Source organism: Lithobates pipiens, unplaced genomic scaffold (assembly GCF_037356315.1).
Source record: "Lithobates pipiens isolate NorthernLeopardFrog02 unplaced genomic scaffold, aLitPip1_a1.2 Scaffold_25, whole genome shotgun sequence".
NCBI lineage: Eukaryota > Metazoa > Chordata > Amphibia > Anura > Ranidae > Lithobates > Lithobates pipiens.
This window is the reverse complement of record NW_027507787.1, coordinates 126270311-126292661: the sequence shown is the minus strand read 5'-3', so window position 1 is coordinate 126292661 and position 22351 is coordinate 126270311. Positions and strand designations below refer to the sequence as shown.

Here is a 22351-nt window from a genome sequence, read left to right as displayed (position 1 = left end):
GACATTTCTGTCTCTGAGCTCTTCAAACAGTTCCTTTGACCTCATGATTCTTATTTGCCCTGACATGCACTGTGAGCTGTAAGTTCTTATATAGACAGGCGTGTGGCTTTCCTAATCAAGTCCAATCAGTATAATCAAACACAGCTGGACTCAAATAAAGGTGTAGAACCATCTCAAGGATGATCAGAATAAACGGACAGCACCTGAGTTAAAGCAAAGGGTCTGAATACTTAGGACCATGTGAGATTTCATTATTTCTTTTTTAATAAATCTGCAAAAATATCAACAATTCTGTGTTTTTCTGTCAATATGGGTTGCTGTGTGTATATTAATGAGGAAAAAAATGAACTTAAATGATTTTAGCAAATGGCTGCAATATAACAAAAGAGTGAAAAATGTAAGGGGGTTGGAATACTTTCAGTCACCACTGTACTGTTTCTATACAAAATAAAGCCCAACAACTGGGGACTACATTTTTTGGATAGTAGCCATAAGGGATTAAGAACTACTGCCCTAGACTTCCAAAATAAATAGAGCCATGTGGAATTTGTTGATATGTGTTCTCTTCTTGATTACCTTATGATCATAGAAATGACCATTAATGGAGAACCTGTGATTCCTCAATCTCTGCACCTCTTCAGGACTGTAGTGCTTTGAACGTCTCTGAACAAAGCTGGCATCACTTCTAGTCCGCTTCAGCTGAGGTGTTGTTTCCTCTTCATCTGGAAGATAATGGTAAAATTGAAATTGAGAACAAAAGCCCAAATAGAAAGCTGAAAGTGTACATCTGGAAACAACATCTGTGCACCAAACAAAACTTGCATGATCATTGTTACTCTAGTTTTTTCCTTGAGAGGCTAAGACATAAGAGACTGATGGAGGGACATATGACAATATTTCCAAGATACTCTCAGTAGGTAAACATGAACCTGTGCTGAATGAAATATAGGAGTTTCTTTTGCTTACCCGCTTATGAGAATGCTAGTTTCCTGGCTGTTATTTTATAGGATGTGGAAACAAGGGTAAGTGACTCAACTATGCAAGAAAACATAGGAACTGAGGTGCAGAAAGACAGCAGGTGCTCTGGACTGATGTGTCAAAATTTTAAATATTTGACTGTATCAGGAGTAGGGATGAGCTTCGATGTTCGACTCGAACATCGGCTGTTCGTCCGTTCGGCGAAGTCTGAACATTTTGGTCCGTTCGCGCCACATTCGTGTGGCGCTCACGGCCCACAATGCACTGCGATGGCGCAGTGTATTGCTGGCTCATGATTGGCCAAGCATGCACTGTGACCCCGCATGCTTGGCCAATCGCAGCGCCAGCAGCGAGGAGAGCAATGATTGGCCACAGGCAGGATGCCTGTGGCCAATCATAGCTCAGGCTGTGTAGTGCACGCCCCACACTATATAAGGCCGCCAGCGCGGCGGCCTTGTGTAGTGTGTTGGCGTCTGAAGCAGTGGGTGTTCTGTGTACCTTCAACACAGTACACACCGATCGTTTTCAGGCGATTTTCGATCTTGCTGTTGTGTAGTGGTTGTTGTCTGCGTGCCCTGACCGCAGTATACACCGCTATATTCACCTCACCTATATAGCTAGTGATCTATCTTTTATAATAGAGCTTGCAGTCAGTAGTGTTAGGAGCTTGTGCGTGCTGTCTGCGTGCTCTGTACCCAGTACATACCGCTATATCCACCTACATAGCTGTTCTCTATTTGAGCCCACTTGCCATCTGCAGGAGTTATTGGAAGTTGTGTGTGCCTCCAGCACAGCACAGTATACATCTGTATATACCCCTTTATCTCTGGTGTTCTATAATAAAGGCATCTGCAGGAGTTAGTGGGTGTTCTGTGTACCTTCAACACAGTACACACCGATCGTTTTCGGCCGATTTTCGATCTTGCTGTTGTGTAGTGGTTGTTGTCTGCGTGCCCTGACCGCAGTATACACCGCTATATTCACCTCACCTATATAGCTAGTGATCTATCTTTTATAATAGAGCTTGCAGTCAGTAGTGTTAGGAGCTTGTGCGTGCTGTCTGCGTGCTCTGTACCCAGTACATACCGCTATATCCACCTACATAGCTCTTCTCTATTTGAGACCACTTGCCATCTGCAGGAGTTATTGGAAGTTGTGTGTGCCTCCAGCACAGTATACATCTGTATATACCCCTTTATCTCTGGTGTTCTATAATAAAGGCATCTGCAGGAGTTAGTGGGTGTTGTGTGCCTCTAGCACAATATACACTACCCAACTGCTTTTTTACCCAACTCCCTTCAGGCCATTACCATGTCTGGAAGGCCAGCAAGGAGAGGCAGACAGGCGCGAGCCGATAAAAGAGGGCAAGCAGGCTCTGCGTCTAGAGACAACAGTGCTGGTCGTGGACGCGGTGCATTGTCATCAGCACGTGGCCATGGGACACGCTTGTCCTTCTTTTCGGCAGCTGGACATGTTGAGCCGAAACATACCAACGACTTGGTAGAGTGGATGACCAAGCCCTCTTCATCCTCCTCATCTTCTCTCAACCAGTCTCAGGGTACTAGCAAAGCAGCTGCCAATGCATCGTCTTCCCTCCTCTCAATGTCATCATCAGTGACTCCTTCCCTAGACCCACCACGTCCTCCTGAGGAGTCTCCTGAACTCTTTGAGCACAGTGTTGGGTACATGCTCCAGGAGGATGCCCAGTGTTTTGTGGGCTCTGATGATGACACTCAGCTAGAGGAAGGCAGTAGCGTGAGCGCAGAGAGAGGGGATGCTCAAGAAGGACAGCAATCTGGCAGTCATGTTCCACAAGCTGCAGCATACTGCCAGGTTTGCTACAGCGATGAAGAGGGAGGGGATGATGAGGGCACTGACTCCACGTGGGTGCCTGGAAGGAGAGAGGAGGAGGAGGAGGAGGAGGAGGCACATGTCCAACGAGGCAGGATGCCCTCCGGGGGCCAGCTTAGGGGCAGCACACCGACTGAATCACACCGCAGAGCTCCGCCTGTGCAGGGCGCTGCCTCTGCGCGTTATTCTAAAAGTTCTTTGGTGTGGGCCTTTTTTGAGACGAGTGCATCAAATCGCACCGCTGCTATTTGCAACATATGTCTCAAGCATATCTCGCGTGGCCAAAACATCAGCAGCTTGGGCACCACATGCTTGACCAGACATATGTTGACCTGCCATGCAGCTCGTTGGCAAGCGTACCTCAAAGACCCACACCAAAGAACAAAGCGGACCTCTCGTTGCTCCTCATCAGCTGGCATCTCCAACCCCACTAGACCTTCAGTCCTCTCTGAAACCTGCTCTGAGAGGAATGAAGGTGTAGAATTAGGTGTGTCACAGCCAAGTGCTTCCGGGAACTCTGCTAGCGGTACACCCACGTCCGATTATAGCAGGCAAATGTCCCTGCCCCAGCTGCTGGACCGGCGAAAGAAGTTCACTCCCAGCCATCCACATGCCCAGCGGTTGAATGCTAGCTTGGCTAAATTGCTAGCACTTCAACTGCTGCCTTTTCAGTTGGTAGACTCTGCCCCCTTCCGTGAGTTTGTACAATGTGCGGTTCCTCAGTGGCAGGTCCCCAAACGCCACTTTTTCTCATGGAAGGCGATTCCGGCTCTCTACCGGCATGTGGAAGGCAATGTCCTTGCCTCGCTGGACAGGGCGGTCAGCGGTAAGGTGCATATTACCGCTGACTCATGGTCCAGCAGGCATGGACAGGGACATTACCTGTCTTTCATAGCCCATTGGGTCACTCTTCTGGCAGCTGGGAAGGATGCAGGACAAGGTGCAGTAGTGTTGGAGGTTGTTCCGCCACCATGCCTCCAAAATGCTACTATTGGTTGTGACACACCTCTCTACTCCACCCCCTCCTCTTCTTCTTCCTCCATGGCCTCTTCCAGTGCTCTGTCCTCAGAACCAGCGGTGCTTCGTAGGCGTTCCAGAGGCTACGCAAGTACGCAGGCAAAACGATGCCATGCCGTGCTTGCGCTGGTTTGTTTGGGGGACAGGAGCCACACTGGGGCGGATGTTTTGTCAGCTCTGCAGGGGCAGGCCGAAAGGTGGTTGACGCCATGCCAGCTTAAGCCAGGAATGGTGGTTTGTGACAATGGCACCAACCTCCTCTCCGCCCTCCGACAGGGACAACTGACCCATGTGCCCTGTGTAGCTCACGTCCTTAACCTGGTGGTGCAGCAGTTCTTGGGCAGGTACCCCGGCTTACAGGATGTCCTGAAGCAGGCCAGGAAAGTCTGTGTGCATTTCCGCCGATCATTTAATGCCTGTGCTCGGCTGGCTGAGCTCCAAAAGGAGTTGAACCTGCCCAAGAACCGCCTTATATGTGACATGCCCACCAGATGGAACTCAACGTTGGCCATGCTGCAGCGGCTGCACACGCAGCAGAGGGCCATCAATAAGTACCTGTGCGACTACGGCACCAGGACAGGGTCAGGGGAGCTCGGTTTTTTCTCACCACGCCAGTGGGGCATGATCAGGGATGCATGCACTGTCCTGTCACCGTTTGAGGAGGCCACAAGGATGGTGAGCAGTGACAGTGCATGCATCAGTGACACTGTACCTCTTGTCCACCTCTTGGAGCATACGCTGCGTGGAATAATGGACAGGGCACTTGAGGCAGAACAGAGGCAGGAAGAGGAGGACTTCCTTGCCTCTCAAGGCCCCCTTTATCCAGACAGTGTTCCTGCTGTGCCACCCATCACACAGGAAGAGGATGAGGAGGAGGAAGAGGAGGAGGAGGATGATTGTGTCAGCATGGAGGTGGAGGCTGGCACTCAGCATCAGCAGCAGCAGTCTTGTAGGGATGATTTACAGTCCCAAGAAACACGTGGACTTGTACGTGGCTGGGAGGAGGTAGCTGCGGATCATGTTGTCCTTAGTGACCCAGAGGACTCCGGACGGAATGCCTCAGCTAACCTACGCGGCATGGCCTCCCTGATCCTGCAAAGTCTGTGGAAGGATCCTCGTATTCTTCGGATCAAGGAGAGGGACCATTACTGGCTGGCCACTCTCCTTGATCCACGGTACAAGGGTAAGGTTGCCGACCTTATCTTGCCATCGCAGAGGGAGCAGAGGATGAGACATCTTCGGGAGGCCTTGCAGAAAGGTCTGTGCAACGCGTTCCCAGAGACTGGGAGGTTACAAACTCCTGGTCCTGGACAACATGTTGCTAAGGCATCGGTCAGAAGGAGCGGTGGAGAAGGTGGCCGTCTGACTGATGCTTTCAGACAATTTTTTAGCCCGCAGCCCCAAGGTATGATCGGTTCCAGCACCCATCGCCAGCGTCTGATTTACATGGTGCAGGAATACCTAGGGGCAAGGTCAGACTCCACTGAAAATCCTCTGGCTTACTGGGTCTTGAGGATGGATCACTGGCCAGAGCTTGCACAGTATGCAATTGAGCTACTGGCCTGTCCTGCATCCAGCGTTCTTTCGGAGCGCACCTTCAGTGCTGCTGGTGGCTTTGTTACCGATCACAGGGTGCGCCTGTCCACCGAATCAGTTGATCGACTGACCTTCATCAAGATGAATCAGTCTTGGATCACCCACAGCTACCAAGCACCTGAAGCTGATGTAACAGAATAATTTTTTTTGAAATATCACATCCCTTCAAGACTGCCTATGCTGATGCTGAGTGACTGTCCTGTTATGTTGACTGTCTATCCTCTTCCTCCTCCGTTGATATGTTGGAAGAACATTTCTGGTTCTGGGTGATGCCATCAGCCCAATTTTTCTGCCCCTGTTTAACAGGGGCGTTTAAGTACAATTTTTGATGCAATGCTTTGCAGCAGGGCTAATTCCTGCAATCAAACAAGAGTATATGGGAGAGGTTGCAGTGTGGTGGCACCAGCACCAGTGCCTAAGGCCCAATTTTTCTGCCCCTGTTTAACAGGGGCGTTTAATTACAGTTTTTGATGCAATGCTTTGCAGCAGGGCTAATTCCTGCAATAAAACTAGAGTATATGGAAGAGGTTGCAGTGTGGTGGCACCAGCACCAGTGCCTAAGGCCCAATTTTTATGCCCCTGTTTAACAGGGGCGTTTAATTACAATTTTTGATGCAATGCTTTGCAGCAGGGCTAATTCCTGCAATAAAACTAGAGTATATGGGAGAGGTTGTAGTGTGGTGGCACCAGCAGCAGTGCCTTAGGCCAAATTTTTCTGCCCCTGTTTAACAGGGACATGTAATTACAATTCTTGATATAATATTTCACAGGAGGGCCCCTTCCTGTGCCCACCCAGAGTAACGGTGAGGACTTATAGTGTTGTGGCACCAGCACCACAACCACCAAAGGTCAATTTTTCTATCACTGTTCAACAATGGCATGTAATTACAATTCTTGATATAATCGTTCACAGCAGGGCACTCCAGCGCCCACCAAGAGTCACTTTGAGGGCTTACAATGTTGTGGCAAAACCAACACCTTGTTCCGCCATTTCTGCAGAGCATATAGGGCAGGCCCCTACTTTCAAACATCCAATTTACAAACATCTCCTACTTGCAAACGGAAGGAGACAACAACAAGTGAGATGAAAAAAGATGGACGACAAAACAAATTATACAGGGGTGATAACCCTTCCCTATGTTTTCCAAAAAGCTTAAAAATAGTTTTTTTGACTGGAACTACACTTTAAAAATGTACCAGTTGAAAATTACAAACAGATTCAACTTAACACAACAAACCTACACAGTCCCTGTCTTGTTTGCACCGCCTGTATACTGCTGTTCTGAGTATATAGGGCCTGGGGGCCACACGCATTTCCTTTTTTTAATATGGGTACAGGGTTCCCCTTAATATGCGTACAAGACCCAAATAGGCTGGTAATGGGCAGGGAGGGCTACCCATGCCATTTTTCTCAATGATTTTCAACCATATTGCAGGAACCAGATATAACATTAAAACCGCAAGCAGTTTTAAATGGTGTTATTTCCGTTTAATGTCATTTTGTGCAGGGACTGTTCTAAACACGGGAAACACGTGGCACTTCACAGGCATACTACAGACACCCCCCAGGCACCACATTTAAAGGAATATTTCACTTTTTTTTTTCACTTTAATCGTCATTAAAATCAGTGCTCCCGCCAAAACGGCCATTTTTAAAAACATTTTAGGCATTGACCCATGTCCCCTGGGGCAGGAGCCAGGTCCCCAAACCCTTTTTAGGACAGTATCTTGCATATTAGCCGTTAAAATTACTTTTAATTTCGAACGTTCGAGTCCCATAGACTTCAATGGGGTTCTAAAGTTCGTTCGAATTTGGGGTCCGTTCGAAAGTTCTGGTGCGAACCGAACCGGAGGGTGTTCGGCTTATCCCTAATCAGGAGGCAGTTTGGTCACAAAGGGCTGGAGAGTGGTACAATAAGGAGTGTCTGCAGGCAACAGTGAAGCATGGTGGACTCTCCTTGCAAGTTTTGGGCTGCATTTCTGCAAATGTAGTTATAGATTTGGTCAGGATCAATACAGGAAGAAATACAGGCAGACACTTCTCATACACCAGGGAGGGGTGTGATCGGCCCCAAATTTTATTTTGCAGCAGGACAACCCCAGACATACAGTCAATGTCATTTAACGCTATCTTCAGTGTAAAGAACAAGGAGTCCTGGAAGCAGTGGTTGGCCCTCCCAGAGCATTGATCTCATCATCATCGAGTCTGTCTGTGATTACATGAAGAAGTAGAAGGATTTGAGACATCAAACATCTGTGGTTAGTCCTCCAAGATGTCTGGAACAACCTACCTGCCACGTTCCTTCAAAACTGTGTGAAAGTTTACCTGGAACAACTGAAAAAAATTATGCTGTTTGGAAGACAAAGGGCTGTCACACCAAATATTTATTTACTGTATAGGTGTGTATGTGTATGTATATACTGTTTACATTGCCCAGGATCTTCTCAAGCTTGGTCTGCCCTTCTGCATAAATTGCTCACCCACCTTCATGATGTTTCATAGACTCATCTAACATCCCTGATGTTCTGATGGTGACCATTAGGGATGAGCCGAATACCCCCCGGTTTGGTTCGTGGCAGAGCATGCGAACAAAAAAAAAATTTGTGTGAACACGCAAACACCGTTAAAGTCTATGGGACTCGAATATGAAAAATCAAAAGTGCTCATTTTAAAAGGCTAATATGCAAGTTATTGTAGTAAAAAGTGTTTGTGGACCTGGATCCTGCCCCAGGGGATATGTATCAATGCAAAAAAAGTTTAAAAAAAGGCTGTTTTTTCAGGAGCAGTGTTTTTAAGAATGCTTAAAGTGAAACAATAAAAGTGTAATATTTCTTTAAATATCGTGCCTGGGGGGTGTCTATAGTATGCCTGTAAAGTGGCACATTTTTCCCATGTTTAGAACAGTCCCCGCACAAAATTACATTTCTAAAGGAAAAAAAAGTTATTTAAAACTGCTTGTGGCTGTAATGCTGCCCCCCCCCCCCCAGCCCATTACCGGGCCCTTTGGGTCTGGTATGGATATTAAGGGGAACCCCATTAAAATTAAAAAAAATTTAAAGCGTGGGGCCCCCCAGGCCCTATATACTCTGAACATCAGTATACAAGCGGTTCCCAGGTTACAAAGAAGATAAGGACTGTAGGTTTGTTGTTAAGTTGAATCTGTTTGTAATTTGGAACAGGTACATCGTTTAAGTGTAGCACCAGCCCAAAAATCTATTTTTAAGCTTTTTGGATAATATAGAGAAGGGTTATCACCCCTGTAACATTTGTTTTGCTGTCTGTGCCCCTGTTCAGAAGATTTCACCTCACTTTCTGTCCCAATGACAATTGAATTTTGAAAATGTTGGGTTATTAGGGAAAAAAGGATTGGTGATAAAGCATCAGTGGAGACACCTTTTTCCCATATTATTTCTTACAGGAGAGAATTTCCCTTCCTAGGGGTAGATTTCTCTCTCTTCCTGTTGTCTCCCTCCATTTGTAAGTAGGAGTCGTTTGTAAGTCAGATGTTTGAAAATAGGGGACCGCCTGTATATACTATACGGCCTGCCCTATACACTTTGCGGAAAATTGGACCTTAGGTGTTGGTGGTACAAGAACACTGTAAGCCCTCACAGTTACTCTTGGTGGGTGCTGGAACGGGGCCCTACTTTGAAATATTAGATCAAAAATTGTAATTACATGCCCCTGTTAACAGGCGCAGAAAAATTGGGCCTCAGGCAGTGGTGGTGCCACAACACTGCTACCCCTCACAGATACTCTTGGTGGGCGCAGGAATGGACCCTGTTGTGAAATATTAGATCAACAATTGTAATTACAATTCAGTGCAGCCATAGTGCAGTCGTTACTTTTCTGGTGGTGTAAACAGTACACAATACGGTGCAGCCGTAGTGCAGTTGCTACTACTTTTTCGGGTGGTGTACACAGTACACAATACAGTGTAGTGCTATGTTGCAAAACAAAATATACATCATGTCCATAAGGCCACCAAGGAGAGGCAGACGCTCACAGGCCACTAAAAGAGGGCAAGCAGGCTCTGTGTCTACAGTCAACAGTGCCCTATATACTCTGAACATCAGTATACAAGCGGTTCCCAGGTTACAAACAAGATAAGGACTGTAGGTTTGTTGTTAAGTTGAATCTGTTTGTAATTTGGAACAGGTACATCGTTTAAGTGTAGCACCAGCCCAAAAATCTATTTTTAAGCTTTTTGGATAATATAGAGAGGGGTTATCACCCCTGTAACATTTGTTTTGCTGTCTGTGCCCCTGTTCAGAAGATTTCACCTCACTTTCTGTCCCAATGACAATTGAATTTTGAAAATGTTGGGTTATTAGGGAAAAAAGGATTGGTGATAAAGCATCAGTGGAGACACCTTTTTCCCATATTATTTCTTACAGGAGAGAATTTCCCTTCCTAGGGGTAGATTTCTCTCTCTTCCTGTTGTCTCCCTCCATTTGTAAGTAGGAGTCGTTTGTAAGTCAGATGTTTGAAAATAGGGGACCGCCTGTATATACTATACGGCCTGCCCTATACACTTTGCGGAAAATTGGACCTTAGGTGTTGGTGGTACAAGAACACTGTAAGCCCTCACAGTTACTCTTGGTGGGTGCTGGAACGGGGCCCTGCTTTGAAATATTAGATCAAAAATTGTAATTACATGCCCCTGTTAACAAGCGCAGAAAAATTGGGCCTCAGGCAGTGGTGGTGCCACAACACTGCTACCCCTCACAGATACTCTTGGTGGGCGCAGGAATGGACCCTGTTGTGAAATATTAGATCAACAATTGTAATTACAATTCAGTGCAGTCATAGTGCAGTCGCTACTTTTCTGGTGGTGTAAACAGTACACAATACGGTGCAGCCGTAGTGCAGTTGCTACTACTTTTTCGGGTGGTGTACACAGTACACAATACAGTGTAGTGCTATGTTGCAAAAGAAAATATACATCATGTCCATAAGGCCACCAAGGAGAGGCAGATGCTCACAGGCCACTAAAAGAGGGCAAGCAGGCTCTGTGTCTACAGTCAACAGTGCTGGTCATGGATATAGTGCATCCCCTGCCGGTGGCAATGGGGCACACTTGATCTTTTTTTCTGCTGCTGGCCGTGTTATTGAGCCAGAACATGCAGAAGAGTTGGTGGAGTGGATAACAAAGCCATCCACATCCTCCTCATCCTCTGTCACCTAGACTCAGAGTAGTTTTCCTTCCTATGCTGCTGCCAAAGCAACCTATTCCACCTGCTCCTTGTCCACAATCACTCCTTCCGTAGCCCCACCATCATGCACAGAGGAGTCTCCCGAACTATTCGACCACAGTGTTGGGTACATGCTGCTGGAGGATGCGCAATGACTTGAAGGCTCCGATGATGGTTTCCAGGTTGAGGAAGGAAGTAACGTGAGCCTAGAGAGAGGGGGTGCCCCAAGAAGGAAAAGAAACTGGCAGTCATGTTCCCCCAGCTGCAGCATAATGCCAAGTTTGCTCCAATGATGAGGAGGGAGGGGACGATAAGGTCACTGACTCTACTTGGGTTCCTGATAGAATAGATTAGGAGGAGGAGGAGGCACAACTCCAACGAGGCAGGTTGTCCTCTAGGGGGCAGCTTAAGGCCAGCCACCCTACTGCATCACACCGCAGAGCTCTGCAGGGGCAGGGCACTGCTGACTCCCCGCTGATTTTGAAAAGTTCCTTGGTGTGGGCCTCTTTGGAAACATGTGCAGCAGATCGTTGCTGTTTGCAACCTATGTCTGAAGTGGATCAAGAGTGGCCACAACAGCACCCACTTGGGCACCACATGCTTGACCAGACATATGATGACCTCACATGCAGTCTTTTCCCCGTATACTATATTTGGGATTTAATATCTCTCTCAGATATGATTTGGGTTAAATGAGAGTTCTTTGACCATGAGTGAAAGCCTTAACACAATAACAACATTTATTGGTGAGTAGTTGAAAGTCTATCTGATACACAACCATCTATCTATAGTCTACACCAAGGAAGAAAATATTAGGTTAAAATAAGAGAATTACATGAAGGAATACAGAGTATATTCCTGAAAACATTAATCTACAAACATATTTAGTTACAAGTAAAATGCAGACCTTACCCTGTGCACCATGGTTCCATTCTGATGGTTGCTCTCCCATAAAAGTGTGCATTTCCCTCCCAACTAGTCTGTTTATATCATTACATGCTGATGCCTCATTGGTTGGCATAGCCTGGCTCTGATTGGTGAGCTTCCCTATTCCTGGTTAAAGACTGACTACATCTCCAATCCCTATACTTTGCATAAGCCAGCCCCCTTTAATGCAAATCCTTATGATTATTCTGATCAGGAGCTTAACTTGAATTTTCCCGGGAAGTTAAGTATTAATTACGGGTTGGCCTCCCTTCATTGCATATCCCAGCATATAAACAAGCCTAGGCATGACTTGTCTGGTCTATCAGAGAGTTCTGTAAAGATAATAAGTTCCGCCCCAACATAGATAAAAGCTAAATTAAATATATTCATAAATCCAATATTTTACAGCTATTAATGTAGATTTCACATAAACTCATAAGGCAACAAGTCCATTGGCAACAGCACTTGAAAGAACCACATCAAAGAAAAAGGCAGCCTTCTCCTTGCTCCTCATCTGGGATCTCCAACCCTACTATACCTCCACTGCTCTCGAAAACCTGCACTGAAAGTAATGAAGGTATAGCAATAAGTGTCCTGTAAGTACTTGCAGTCAATCTGCTACCAGTACACCACCATCTGATTTTAGCAGGCAAATTTCCCTACCCCAGTTTCTAAACTGTAAAGAGAAATGTGGTCCCAGCCATCCACATGCTCAGCATCTGAATGCTAGCTTGGCCAAATTGCTAGCACTGCTACTACTGCCTTTTCAGCTGGTAGACTCTACCCCCTTATGTGAATTTGTGGAATGTGCTGTACCTCAGTTGCAGGTTTCAAAATGCCATTTCTTTTCACAGAAGGCCATTCCAGCTCTCTACCGGCATGTGGAAGGCAATGTTTTTGTCTTGTTGGACAGAATGGTCACCAGTAAGGTGTATATTACCGCAGACTCATGGTCTAGCAGGCATGGGCAGGGATGTTACTTCATGGCGCACTGGGTAACTCTGCTGGCAAGGATGCAGGACAGGGTTCAGTATTGTTGGAGGTTGTTCCGCCACCATGCCTCCAAAATGCTAGCGTTGATTCTGCCACAGTTCTCTCCTCCACCCCTCCTCTTCCTCTATGACCTCTTCTGTTCTCTGAACCAGCGGTGCTCCGTAAGAATTCAGGGGGCTACGCAAGCACTCTGGCAAAAAGATGCCATGCGGTGCATGAGTTACATAGTTACATAGTAGGTGAGGTTGAAAAGTCCATAAAGTCAAACCTATGTGTGTGAATATATGTCAGTATTACATTGTATATATGTTGCGGTCGTTCAAGTGCTTATCTAATAGTTTCTTGAAACTATCGATTCCCCCCGCTGAGACTACCGCCTGTGGAAGGGAATTCCACATCCTTGCCTCTCTTGCAGTAAAGAAACCTCTACGTAGTTTAAGGTTAAACCACTGCTTAGGGGACAGAAGCCACACTGGGACAGAGATTCTGTCAGCTCTGCAGGGGTAGGCGGAGAGGTAGTTGACACCAGGCCAGCTTCAGCCAGGAATGGTTGTATGCGACAATGGCACCAACCTTCTATCCGCCCTCCGACAGGGACACTTGACCCATGTTCCATGTTTGGCATACATCCTGAATTTGGTGGTGCAGCAGTTCTTGAGCAGGTACTCAGGCTTACAAGATCTCCTGAGGCAGGCTAGAAAAGTCTGTGGTCTTTTCCAATGGTCATACAATGCCAGTGCTCAAATGGCTGACTTTGAAAGGGAATGCAACCTGCCTACCAACCGCCTCATTTGTGGAAGTCAACATTGGCAAGGCTGCACACACAGCAGAGGGCCATCAATGAGTATGTCATGGATCTGTCACCTAAGGGTTAAAATAGTGCAAACTAATTTCAGTGATTGGTAACAGGCTGCCTTATTTAAACACCTCAGCAGCACTGTGTCTTTGCTGTCTGATCTGCAGCTCATACCTGTTCCTGTGACTTTCTGTTCCTGTGATCTGATCTGTTTCCTGTGTTTGACCTGGGTTGTTTGACTATGATTGATCTCTGTTATCCTGACCCTGGCCTGCCTTGTAACCAAGCTCTGCTCTACACTGCTTGATATCCTGTTGCCGAACTTTGCTTGTATCCTGACCATTCTCTGCCTGTCATCTATATCTACATCTGATCATCTGTTACCAAACCCGGCTTGTCTGACTACGTATTCAGTGTCTCCCCAGCTTACCAGCCTGCTTCCTGTTTCCTGCTGCTCCAGCTGAACTGACAAGACCAAAGACGAATCAGGCAACCATACACCGCCAGGCTCTTGTGGACACTGTTGCAACATCGATGGCTCTTGAGCCGGGGTTGTACGAGACAGCCTTCCCACTGCACGTAAGGCTCATCCGGCAGGTAAGTAACAGTACCAGACAGCCATGTCTGAGCCTGAAAGTGGGAAGTCGGCCATGGATGACATCTGTCAGCATCTTGCAGCCCTTACCCAAGCAGTCAAATCTCTACAGGAGGGTTATACAGAACTGGAACAACGTGTACAGACTATAGCTACACCAGCAAGCGCTGCTGCGCCTTCTGCCTCAGGGACTGCCACTGCAGCAACCTCAGTGGTGATGTTGCCCCCTGAACTCAGAGTTCCAGCACCAGAGAGATTTTGAGGTGACCGGGAAAAATTTATAATCCTTTCCGTAATGCATGTGAACTGTACTTCGCCTTGCAACCTCAAACCTTCTCCCTTGAAGCCACCAAAGTAGGATTCATCATATCACTGCTTCAGGGTGAGCCCCAGTCCTGGGCTCATCGGATGTTGGAGAAGAACGATGTCTTGTTACAGTCCATGTCCGCCTTCTTTGGCGCGATGGCTGTATTATACGACGACCCGCAACGAACCACCACAGCAGAGGCTGCCCTTCATGCACTCCAGCAAGGCCGAAGAGCGGCTGAAGATTATGTTACAGACTTTAGACGCTGGAGTGCAGACACACAGTGGAATGATGCAGCCCTGTGACACCAGTTCCACTTGGGGTTATCAGAAGGTCTGAAAGACGAATTGGCACGTGTCGGAGTCCCAAATACCCTGGAAGCCCTTATCACACTGACCATTCAAATTGACCATCCGCTCCGTAAGCGACGATCTGAAAGATCAGCCCAGCAGCCACGTCCGGTCTGGATGATGCCCCGGATCCCAGCTCCTACTCACTCTGCACCTGTTAGCTTCACTCCAGTTCAGCCAGCTCCTGTTACTATTGCCACTGAAGCACTGGAGCCTATGCAAGTTGGCCTAATACGCCCCTCTGTCTTTGGAGAAACGCCTGCACCGACGACAGAACAACCTCTCCCTATACTGTGGGGAAGCGGGCCACTATGTACGTTCCTGTCCATCAAGACACGTAAGTGGCGGATGTTTTCTTCAGTTAATAACTTTTCTTCATCTATCAATGCCCCCAATCTAACCCTTCCCATCTCTTTCCAGCTGCTAGAAAGGGAAGTGCCAGTTACTGCTATCATTGATTCTGGGGCCTGCAGTTGCTTCATCAATCTAACCTTTGCAACACAACATATCCCCTTAAGACCTAAAGCACAAGGACTTTCTGTTTTTCTAGCTGGACGGGTCATGTATCAAGTCCGGACCTGTGACCCAAGAGACATTTCCCTTACCCATGTTGGCCTCCTCCCAACATAAGGAAATCCTAAGCCTCGATGTCATCTCTTCCCCACTATTCCCTGTTATTCTGGGCCTACCCTGGCTGCAGGCGCATAATCCACGAGTTGACTGGGCCACAGGGAGAATTGACTTCCACTCAGCCTATTGCCAGGAATACTGCCTTCCAAGAGCCCCAGCTTCTTCTACAACACTACTATGTGTGGCCTCTGAGTCTGAGGTGCGGCAAGTCGTACCTGAACCATACCATGAGTTCCTGGATGTCTTTAGTAAGCGAGAGGCTGACACTCTTCCCCCGCATTGGCCATACGACTACCCAATTGAACTGCTTACAGGGTTTGAAATCCCCTTTGGTAGAATCTTCCCCCTTGCTGAACGGCAACAGGAGGCACTAAAAGAATATATCCAAGAAAACTTGAAAAAAGGGGTTCATCTGACCCTCTACCTCCCCAGCAGGAGCAGGAATATTTTTCGATGAGAAAAAGGACCACTCCCTACGACCTTGTGTGGACTATCGGGAGCTCAACAAAACTACAGTTAAAAACTGGTATCCTCTCCCTCTAGCACACAAACTATTTCAGAGATTAAGGTCGGCAACCATTTTCACCAAACTAGATCTACGGGGGGCCTACAATTTAGTCCGCATACGTCAAGGGGATGAGTGGAAGACAGCTTTTCGCACCCGATTCGGCCACTATGAATACCTGGTGATGCCCTTTGTACTATACAATGCCCCGGCTACCTTCCAACACTTTGTCAATGACATTTTCCGAGACTTCCTGGATATATTTTTGATTGTTTACCTAGATGACATCTTGATTTTTTTCCATTTCCCTAGACTCCCACCGAGATCATGTCAAAAGAGTGCTGAGTTGGCTCTGCCAACACGGACTCTATGCTAAAGGTGAAAAAATGCGAGTTTGAACGAAGCAGCATCCAATTCCTGGGACTGATTATCTCACCTGAAGGAATTAAGATGGACTCTGAAAAAGTCTCTGCTATCTTTGCCCTTGTACACACGGTCGGAGAATCCGTCGGAATGTGTCCTATCGGACTGTGTTGTCGGATAATCCGACTGTGTGTGGTATGCATCGGACTGATTCAGTCAGAATATCCGTCGGATCCAATTTTCCAACATGTTGGAAATATTTCCCGACCAACTGGGCCGATCGGACATACTCCGATCATGTGTAGAGAATTTTGATCGGACCAAGTGCCACGCATGCTCAGATCCAATTCCTACATCAAAGCTATTGGCTACTAGCCTGAATGTAGTCCCATCGTAACGAAATTACAGCATCACGTTCTGAAAGATCGGATTTTTCGCCAACTTTGTCCGACCGTGTGTATGCAACAGTTTTGGACAAGATCCGACGGACAAAATCCGACGGGCAAAATCCGACGGATTTGGTTGTGGAAATCTCCGACCGTGTGTACATGGGCTTAGACTGGCCTGCACCTACCGACAAGAAGGGGGTGCAGCGCTTCGTAGGATTTGCCAATTTTTACAGGAGGTTCATTAGAGGCTTCTCCGCTATCATAACCCCTATCGCACAGCTGACTAAGCAGAACCTCCACTTCCATTGGACACCGAAGGCACAAGCCGCATTTGATACCTTGAAGGGACTGTTTACTTCAGCACCTGTTCTTGGTCACCCAGACCCATCTCTGCCATATACATTAGAAGTAGACGCATCTGAAGTCGCTATTGGAGCAGTCATCTCCCAACACCAAGGCCCTAAGGATCTGATGCATCCAGTAGCCTTTTTCTCCTGCAGGCTGTCTCCGGCAGAGAGAAATTATGACATTGGGGACCGAGAATTGCTGGCCATAAAGGCGGCTTTTGAAGAATGGAGGTACCTCCTGGATCCCATATTGATCTATACTGGCCACAAAAATCTTGAGTACCTGAGGACTGCTAAACACCTTAAGCCACGTCAAGCATGTTGGGCCCTGTTCTTTTCCTGATTTGTTTTCCACATTACCTACTGGCCGGGCTCGAAGAATGTCAAATCAGATGCACTGTCTCGTATGTTTGATGACCCCAAGGAACCACCAGTGGCAGATACCATCTTGTCTGAAAATAACTTACTTTTACAGGGCAACCTTCTCAACCGAATGTAGCAGGCTTCAACAGATGTTCCTAGCCCTACAGGGGTAACGCTGACACTCCAGGAAGGATTACTGTTTAACGGAAGCAAGGTATTTGTGCCTGAATGTCTACGTATAACCATTTTGGGTCTGTGTCATTATCATCCCCTAGCAGGTCATTTTGGGGTGCACAAGACGCTTGATCTCCTGAATCGCACGTTCTGGTGGCCAGACCTGGAAGAAATCTGTAAGAGATACGTAAATTCCTGTGCAATCTGCAACCGGAGCAAGGGTACAAAGAACCGAGCCTGGGGTCTACTTCGGCCACTGTCAGTCCCTGACAGACCATGGAGAATGATAGCCATGGATTTAATTGTGGAACTTCCCCCATCGGAAGGATGCACAGCCATCTTCGTGGTAGTAGACCAATTGTCCAAAATGGCCCATTTCTTGCCTCTGAAGAGTACTCCCTCTGCCATGGAGACGGCTAAAGGTGTTTATCAGAGAGATTGTTAGGCTTCATGGAGTCCCTATGAACATTGTCTCTGATCGGGGGGGTTCAGTTCACTTCCCGATTCTGGAAAACTCTGCGTGAAGCCCTTAACATTGAAAGATCTTTGTCCTCCGCCTACCATCCCCAGACCAATGGACAGACAGAGAGGACCAATCAGACGTTGGAGCAGTATATCCGATGCTTCACCACTTTTGTCCAGGATGACTGGGTATAGCTGCTACCACTGGCGGAGTTCGCCTACAATAATGCCACTCACTCAGCCACAGGTCAGTCACCCTTGTTTGCAAATTATGGTTTTCACCCATCCTTCTTGCCCGACTTTATTCCAGAGACCACAGTTCCTGCTGTCCAAGACACAGTGTATTTCCTCAACCGCAACAATAAGTTACTTCAAGAAGTGGTTACCAAGGCACAAGCAACAAGCAAGAGGGCTTTTGACAAGAAAAGAAGGGGTGAACTGATTCTCTACCCTGGAGACCAGGTATGGCTGTCTACTATGAATCTCAGGTTCGCATGTCCCTCAAAGAAACTGGCACCTAAATTAGTAGGACCATTCCCAGTCAAGAAGAAACTTAACGAGGTTGCTTATGAATTATCTTTACCTGATTCACTTAAGATACATCCTGGCAGTCCCTGACTCTTTCCCAGATAGAGTATCCAGGCCACCAGAACCTGTGACCATCAATGGCGAAGAGGAGTACAAGGTAGAGGCCATCATAGACTGTAGGAAAGGAAAGAATCAGGTACAGTACCTAGTTAAGTGGAAAGGTTATGGCCCAGAGGATAACTCTTGGGAGGCTGAACAGGATGTGCACGCCAGAGACTTGGTCAATGCCTTTTTTTCGCAGTCATCCACAGAAGAGAGACCTGTTGGGCACCCGGAGGTTGCCCATAAGAGGGGGGCAATGTCATGGATCTGTCACCTAGGGGTTAAAATAGTACAGACTAATTTCTGCGATTGGTAACAGGCTGCCTTATTTAAACACCTCAGCAGCACTGCGTCTTTGCTGTCTGGTCTGCAGCTCATACCTGTTCCCGTGACTTCCTGTTCCTGTGATCCGATCTGTTTCCTGTGTTTGACCCGGCTTGTTTGACTATGATTGATCTCCGTTATCCTGACCCTGGCCTGTCATGTAACCATGCTCTGCTCTACACTGCTTGATATCCTGTTGCTGAACTTTGCCTGCATCCTGACCATTTTCTGCCTGTCGGCAAAATCTACATCAGATCATCTGTTACCAAACCCGGCTTGTCTGACTACATATTCAGTGTCTCCCCAGCTTACCAGCCTGATTCCTGTTTCCTGCTGCTCCAGCTGAACTGACAAGACCAAAGACGAACCAGGCACCCATACACCGCCAGGCTCTTGCGGCCACTGTTGCAACATCGGTGGCCCTTGAGCCGGGGTTGTACAACACAGCCTTCCCACTGCACGTCAGGCTCATCCGGCAGGTACGTAACACAGTACCTGTGTGAGTATGGCACCAGGGCAGGGTCAGGGGAGCTTGGCTTCTTTTCGCCATGCCAGTGGATACTGATCAAGGATGCATGCACTGTCATGTCATCATTTGATGAGGCCCCGAGGATGGTGAGCAGCGACAATGCATGCATCAGTGATACTGTCCCTTTTGTCTTCCTGTTGGAGCACGCGCTTCGTGGAATAATGGACAGGGCACTTGAGGCAGAACAGCAGGAGGAACAGGAGTACTTCCTTAACTCTGAAGGCCCCCTTTATCCAGATATTATTCCTGCAGGCCCGCCAAACACACAGGAAGAAGAGGAGGAGGAGGACTGTGTCAGCATTGACATGGAGGATAACACTCAGCAGCAGTCTTCAGGGGATGGTTTTCAGTCCCCAGAAGCCCAAGGAGTTGTACGTAGCTGGGAGGAAGTTGCTACAGATCATGTGAACCTTAGTGACCCAGAGAACTCAGAATCGAATGCCTCTGCAAAATTTTGTAGGCTTTGCAGAATCAGGGAGGCCATGCAGCATAAGGACCCTAGGATTCATGGTATCAAAGAGAGGGAACATTACTGGCTGGCAACCCTTCTTGATCCACGTTACAAGGGTAAGGTTGTGTAATGCATTTCCAGACCCTGTGAGGTTACAATTTCGTGGTGCTGGACAACGTGTTGCTGAGGCTTCAATCAGTCAGAGGAAGAGCAGTGGAGAAGGGGGCCAGCTGACTGATGCAATTTTTCAGTCCTCCGCACCAAGGCCTGATCAGTTCAAGCAACCATCACCAGTGTCTGCATTACATGGTATCTAGGGGCAAGAGCAGACTTGGAGACCTTTCCAACAAAGAATCCACTGGGTTACTGGGTCTTGAGGATGGACCACTGGCCAGAACTAGCTCAATGTGCAATTGTGCTACTGGCCTGTCCTGCATCCAGCATTCTTTCTGAACGCACATTCAGTGCTGCTGGAGGGTTTGTAACAAATCCACAGACTCTGTTGTTGGGCTCACATTCATAAAAATCAATCAGTCTTGGATCAGCAGCAGCTATCAAGCACCTGATGCTGATGTAACTGATTGTTTTTTCTATGGATGTGGGATCCCTTGAAGACTGCCTATGCTGAGTGACTATTCTATTCCTCCTCAATCTTGATGATGCTAGCTTCTAACAATATTTTTGGTTTAGGGCACCACCACCACTGCCTAAAGCCTCATACACACTATCAGTTTTTCTTTCAGATTTACCAAAACCATATAATATGAGGTCAAACCTTAGGAGTTTCAATGTGTATGCAATCAGGCAGGCCCTTGCAGTACATGTTTTTGGTAAATCTGAAGGAAAAACTCAGCAGAAAAACTGATAGTGTGTATGGGGCTTAAGGCCCAATTTTTCTGTCCCTGTTTAACAGAAATTTTTGATGTAATCTTTCACAGCAGGGCCTGTTCCTGCACCCAATAAGTATCTGTGAGGGGTTACAGTGTTATTGCACCACCACCAAAGGCCCAATATTTCTGCCCCCTTCCCACCAGCAGAAAAAAGGACATGCGTGCCCCACGGCCACCTGCAGAAGGTGCACCATGTCCATGACCAGCACTGTGGACTGTAGACACAAAGCCTGCTTGCTCTCTTTTGGTGGCCTGTGAGTGTCTGCCTCTCTTTGGTGGCCTTCCGAGCATGATGGGGATTTTGTTTTGCAACATCACACTACACTGTATTGTCTACACCACCAGAAAAGTAGTAGCAACTGCACTATGAGTGCACAGTACTGCGTACAGCAAGAGAAGTGTAATAATAACTATGGGTGAACTGTATTGTGTACACCACCAGAAAAGTAGTAGCTACTCCACTAGGGGTGCACGGTATTTTGGTACTGTGTACTGTATACACCGCCTGAAGTATATTAGAAAAAGTACACCAGGAACGGCCTGCAGTCAGATATAGCTAAACTGTATGCAGTGGATATATATATGTACACACAATGTCAGGAAAGGCTGGCTAGGAACAGTGGTCCCTCACCTGCTTGTGCGTGCCTGCGGGCGTCTAGGCGCATGTGCGTGGACGCGCGTTTGCGCTGGAGTGCCCGAGGTTACTGGCGCCAGGCGGGCTATTTAAACCCAGCTCTCCCCTCAGATCTTGCTGCTTGATCTGCACCATTCCTGAGCTTATCTTCTGACCCGATCTGATCTTGTGTTTACCCGACTTGACTTGTGACCTTCCCTGCTTTCTGCCTGCCTCTGACCTCAGGCTTGTCTACGACTCAGCAACTGCCTCATCCTCTGGTCCATCTGTGCTCATCTGTTACTGACCCGGCCTCCGTGACCTCATCTCTGTCTTCTGCATCTGTTTCTGTATTGACTGTCTGGTTTGACCCAGCTTGCCTGACCCTTCTGTGTGCCAGCTCCAGAGTGACTTACCTGTTCCTGTGTGATCCCTGGTACCTGCTGGTTCCTGTCTTCTGCCGCCAAGGTCTACTGATCCAGTTACAATTCCTTGAAGACTGCCTGATCCATCCACCAGCTGTTGATCCTGCCAGGCACTCGTGCTACCTTGGACTCCTACGCATCTTGTTCCCTCTATCAGGAGCCGCGAGTCAGGGATGCAAGAAAGGTCTCTTTCTGCATTCTGGGCTCATCAATAGGTACTTGACAGTATCAAGCAGCCATGTCTGAGCCCGAGCAGGGAGCCTCTCCGATAGATGAACTATGTTTGCACTTGGCAGGCCTGACCCAGGCTGTTAAGAGTCTCCAATAAGGCTACTCCTGCCTGGAGGAACGTGTTCTAGCTCTCTTTCCACCTGCTACTACCCAGGAGTCTACACACTCTTCTGCCAGCATGCCTGCTCCACCAGCAGTAGTGATGCTACCCCCAAACCTCGAGTGCCTACGCCTGAGAGATTTTCTTTTTTTTTTTGTATTAAATCTTTTTATTTTATAAACATATAAAATTTACATACCGTTAAGAATAAAGAAACTACCAAGAGATAATCTTACACAATTCCATCAGTGTCACGATTAATAGCTCCCTACATACATTATTCTTTCTATAACCCTTTAAACCCCTCCCATCCCCCCAT

The 22351-nt window shown here is 47.4% G+C and overlaps 1 protein-coding gene across 4 annotated transcripts in view; it reads right to left on the bottom strand.

Annotated features, from left to right (window-relative positions):
* Nucleotides 1-22351, bottom strand: part of RASSF4 (Ras association domain family member 4) — an 855531-nt gene that overhangs the window by 182414 nt on the left and 650766 nt on the right. For all 4 annotated transcript variants that reach the window (XM_077454834.1, XM_077454835.1, XM_077454837.1 and 1 more), the window contains one exon: nucleotides 577-722. In XM_077454834.1, the coding sequence (XP_077310960.1) occupies nucleotides 577-722 (146 nt within the window). The remainder of the gene's footprint in view (nucleotides 1-576; nucleotides 723-22351) is intronic.